The sequence below is a fragment of the Miscanthus floridulus genome, chromosome 7 (assembly GCF_019320115.1).
Source record: "Miscanthus floridulus cultivar M001 chromosome 7, ASM1932011v1, whole genome shotgun sequence".
In the NCBI taxonomy this organism is placed as follows: Eukaryota; Viridiplantae; Streptophyta; class Magnoliopsida; order Poales; family Poaceae; genus Miscanthus; species Miscanthus floridulus.
Genome location: NC_089586.1, coordinates 38,151,786 through 38,156,188, shown reverse-complemented (window position 1 = coordinate 38,156,188; position 4,403 = coordinate 38,151,786). Strand labels below are relative to the sequence as shown.

The following is a 4,403-nucleotide window of genomic DNA, read 5'->3' as shown; positions in this document are numbered from 1 at the left end:
GTATCAATTACTAGACGCTTCACCCCATACAGACAAATTAAGTACATACTTAAAATTATAGGGGATAACATATCTCACCAAGAGTCTCAACATCAAAGTGGATTTGGATCATTTTAGACGCTGATACATCCATTTCAACTTCAAAAGGTGCAGTGCAGCCATGGACATGTTAGGGGCCTAATATTCCACCGTCGGTTTGGGTGGATCCTACTCCATCGAATTGGTCCGTTGATTATCATAACCGGCCTCCAGCCATCGGGAAAGACTGGTAGGACTTTAGTATCACCATCCACAGTATATATCTTCATTCTAGAACTAATTTTTTCATGCACCAGTAGCTTTTTTAACACGCTAACATCGAGTCACAAATTAATTCACACGTCAGTAATAATAAGTCCTCACATGCCTTGCTCTCTAGCCTGAACAATCAAGGATCCTTTCAAAAGAATTTAGTCCCAAAACCTCGGTTCTACCTAAACCTAGTTCTAGTCCGATCCATCACCACCACGTTTTGCCTCAAGCAATATCTGTACATAAACAATCAAGTACGAGCATAAATTCATGACTTGACGGTATCAACGAATGCAACATCACTTCGATGAGTGCATTGTATCAATGTCAAAGCCAACACATTTCCAACACTTGCACATGAACAAATGCAATTATAATTTGCAGCTCCAGTTTTATTATAAACCAATTTTTTTATCACGCATGATATGATATTACAAGAAGTTAAAACAAAAGAATAACATATATTCTAATTTTTCATATATAAATGCCTATATGGTGGTAGTAATTACAAGGAGGTGTCACATGAGGTTTGATGTCATAGGTTTGAGTCATCGAGAATACACACGTGTGTACTTTGTACAAAAGTGTGTGACCATGCGATTAGCCACTTATCTTAAGGTGGACCGTCTCAACAAACTGATTTTCAAGGGTATTTGTGTACGTACGTACCCACCCGAATAAATACGTGATTTCTTTTTTTTAGAGAAGAATCATTAGACCAAGCGTATTACAAAACTCATACACCTCAAAGTTTAACTTAACACAAGCACGCACACCACTACAGTCCAATATATGAAAAGTAAACGACCAACCATTATTAGCTGCGAAGAAGCTCATTGATCTTGACTCTAGGGTTTTGCATGCCTTTAGATGCACTCTTTATTGTCATCCGAGCTCTACAGTGGAGCCCAACCTAAACCAGTGCATCTCTCTGAAGAGTACCTGTAGAAAAGATTTCGTGGTGCATTTATCAAGCACTAAGTCATTTCTTGTGAGCCAGACTGCCCAACACATAGCTACAACTTCTATGAATGACAATTGATTATGCTTAGTACCACCTATCTAGTTTTGACCAATTGTTAAAAAAGTGGAGTGAATGTCTTGGTGGGTTAATTCCAAACACATAATACACAATACGCCAAAGAAACCAAGTGTAATGACACTCAAAAAAGAAATGTCGAATTGTTTTAGATTTATGACAAATGCAGCATTTCTTGCTACCATTCCAGTTTCTCCTAGCAAGGTTATCTTTTGTAAGAATCACCCCCTTTTTTAAGAAACCAAATGATTTTTTTTTTATTTTTAGAGGTACTTTCATACATCAAATCTCGTGTGTAACTATTAAACCGTTGTTGATTAGATAACTATACATAGATTTTACATTGAATGTGCCATTTCTATTGAGCAACCAAATAAATTTATTGTTATCCTCATTTAAATTAATATGTGCCACTCTTGTAACCAAACGGTGCCATTTCCAACTAATGCCCATCTAAAAGACACATTGAGTTCTATGTACCATTGCATATAGATGTGCGGTTGCGAAAACCGCCTCTACAAATTCATTTTGACCCGACGAACTGCACACAATCTAAAGCATATATTTTCTCTTTTAAGTATTAAAATAACACTATATATGATAATGATTTTTGGATAAAAAAGGTCAGAATCAGATCAAGGGATCCAGAACACGTGCTACCGCATAAGTACATGGACGACTTAAGAGCATCTAATGCCTTGTGATCATAGTGTGCTGCAACCATTCGTGGCATGCAATGTTATAAATAAACCCATAAGCCCTTTTGTATCTTCTATATGGTTGTGTCGTGCGTGCTGCCGTGGTTGCTTGCATCGCCATCATGCATGCCAACGTCTACAGATGTGATCTTCATTCTTCACAGCGATGCGTCACATGGAGGACTTGAAGAAAGTTCCATAGATCGGCTAGCTGGTCACTCATGAACAATGGCTACTATGACTGAAAGGTAGGAGAACAAATTAAAGGCATATAACCAGCACTAAAATATTTACTACCGCTACTAACTTAATATATAAGCATATACGAAGAGATGACCCAACGAAACCTAATCATGTAGTCATGCGTGCCACATCACATCTCACCATGCAGTACGGATTTAGCAATTGAATTCCACAAGACCGGAAGGAAAAAAAAACAATATTATCAATATGAACCATTTAACCCCCACGATTTTTTTTTTGAAGTTTAAACACGGAAGGACACTGAAACCAACAAAGCAGGTCCTTTCACCATCCTGAACTACCGAACGACAACATCAAGCCAGCAGGAGATTCTTTCTGTTCTCACTCCCTCCCATCCTCAGTGCCCCACAGGCATCTTGCCCCGCTACCAAGAAAGCACAACAGCTCACCTATCTCATTCTCACCTATCCTCCACCCATCCTTGTTTCTTCCTCGTCAATGAATTGTTTCTGTCTGCCGGCCTGATCAGAACAAGCTAGCCATGCCGACATCACCGTCGCTCCTGGACCTCATGAGCCTGCCTGAGCTGTCTCCGTCTCCTGAAGCGGCGGCGGACTCCTCGTCCTCAGAAGGCAGCAGCTGTGCCATGGTGCAGGTGGTGCCGAGGGACCTCTCCGACGAGCTCCTCGGCAAGTTCGAGGACACCAGCGAGTTCGGCTTCGAGTATACCCAGAGCGGCCTCTGGTCGCCGCTGGTCCTGCGGCCCGAGGTCCTCGCGAGCGCGGGGAGAGACGGACGGAGGCGCAGCCGCCGGAGTTGGAGGAGGAAGGTTGGTATGGTGAGTTCTCTAAAGAATTACGGCGAAGGGTGCTGCAGGTGTTCGTGTTCGTGTTCTGCTCGACTGGTCCCCCAATCCTAACTGCTGTTCTTGTTTTTCTGATGTAGATGTTCTGTTGTTGCTGACATCCAGGCATGCTGTGCAATGTTTGTGTTGGACAGACACTTGTCTCTCCTAGACTCTGCCGCAGTTTCTCTTCTCATGTACAAACTGTTTCGTACTTTAATTTGGTGATGAAGTTAGTTTGTACTTTCGGATATGATGAAGATTACTTTTTACTGGGATGTAAAGATAGTACTACTAGGATGCTTGTGGGGTTTGTAAGTGCTGGTGTGTCCACTGATTTAATTTATAGTTTGCTCAGAGTCCTGATTAAGTATAGGATGCTTGGGGTTGTAAGTACTTGTGTGACCACTGTGATTTATTTTTTTTAAGCTTGCTTAAAATACTGTTGCTTATCTTGGCCCATAATTTGTGGCAGGATTATTATATGGAGTCACAATATATTGGCCACATATAGTTTTCATGGCCTCCATTATGGTTTTTGTAGGAAGATAGAATTGGTGGAATATTGGATGTATTGTATTGGGTCTCATGGGCTGATTATATAGGGTACATAAGACTAACACCCCACGTGGATAGACAATCTGGTACTATTCCTATTTACTCTAACACTCCCTGCAGTCACAGCGGGAGTGCTGCAGACGGTGAGACTAGAGAAGAAGCTGACTAACACCCCCCGCAGTCCTAAAAGTCGACGCGTCGCGTATGTTGTGGCTGGAGAAGAAGCCAATGAGTCCTCATGCAAAGCGGTAGCCTTTTGTGCCAATGTCGAGGTAGCCGAGCGCGAGGGCGCAATAGCCGTGGTCGAAGATGTCGTGCGTAGGATAGCCGTGGTCGACGTAGTAGTCGAGGATGCCGAAGTCGAAGTCGAAGTCGAGGTAGCCGCAGATGAAGCCGCGGGCGCATATGGGGGCGCCAAAGTGGTGGCGCAAAAGAGAAGGCGCTGTAGACGAAGACGGTGACACATCAAGGCAGTTGTCAAGGGAGAAGGTCGATGCCGAAGATGCAGTCAAGGCCGCCATGGCGAGGAGTGCGCCGAGTTTGCCAGGCCCGCTGAACGCATCGGGGACGAAGGCACGCACCGGTGTTGCTAATACTGGACGTGCAAGGGAGAGTGCACAACCATACACGCCATTGTCTGAGGGACTAGCAGAGGAGGCCTTCACGACAGTTGTAGGTGCAGAAGAACGACGGGGTAGAAGGTGTCGATGCAGCCTGCTTGCCGGAGTAGACGAAGTAGTCGGGGAAGAGACTGAGACGCTGGCGACGA

At 43.7% G+C, this 4,403-nt stretch overlaps 1 protein-coding gene across 2 annotated transcripts; it reads left to right on the top strand.

Moving 5' to 3' along the window:
* Nucleotides 1–2,617: 2,617 nt before the first annotated feature.
* On the top strand, nt 2,618–3,567 carry LOC136463054 (uncharacterized). 2 transcript variants are annotated; one of them, XM_066462099.1, is made up of 2 exons: nt 2,618–3,061; nt 3,178–3,567. In XM_066462099.1, the coding sequence occupies exons 1-2, from the start codon at nt 2,774–2,776 to the stop codon at nt 3,193–3,195; spliced, it is 306 nt and encodes a 101-aa protein (XP_066318196.1). In that variant the 5' UTR covers nt 2,618–2,773; the 3' UTR covers nt 3,196–3,567. The 2 variants fall into 2 exon arrangements, with proteins under 2 accessions (XP_066318196.1, XP_066318195.1); XM_066462098.1 differs by having other exon boundaries at nt 2,618–3,070.
* The last annotated feature ends 836 nt before the right edge of the window (nt 3,568–4,403 follow it).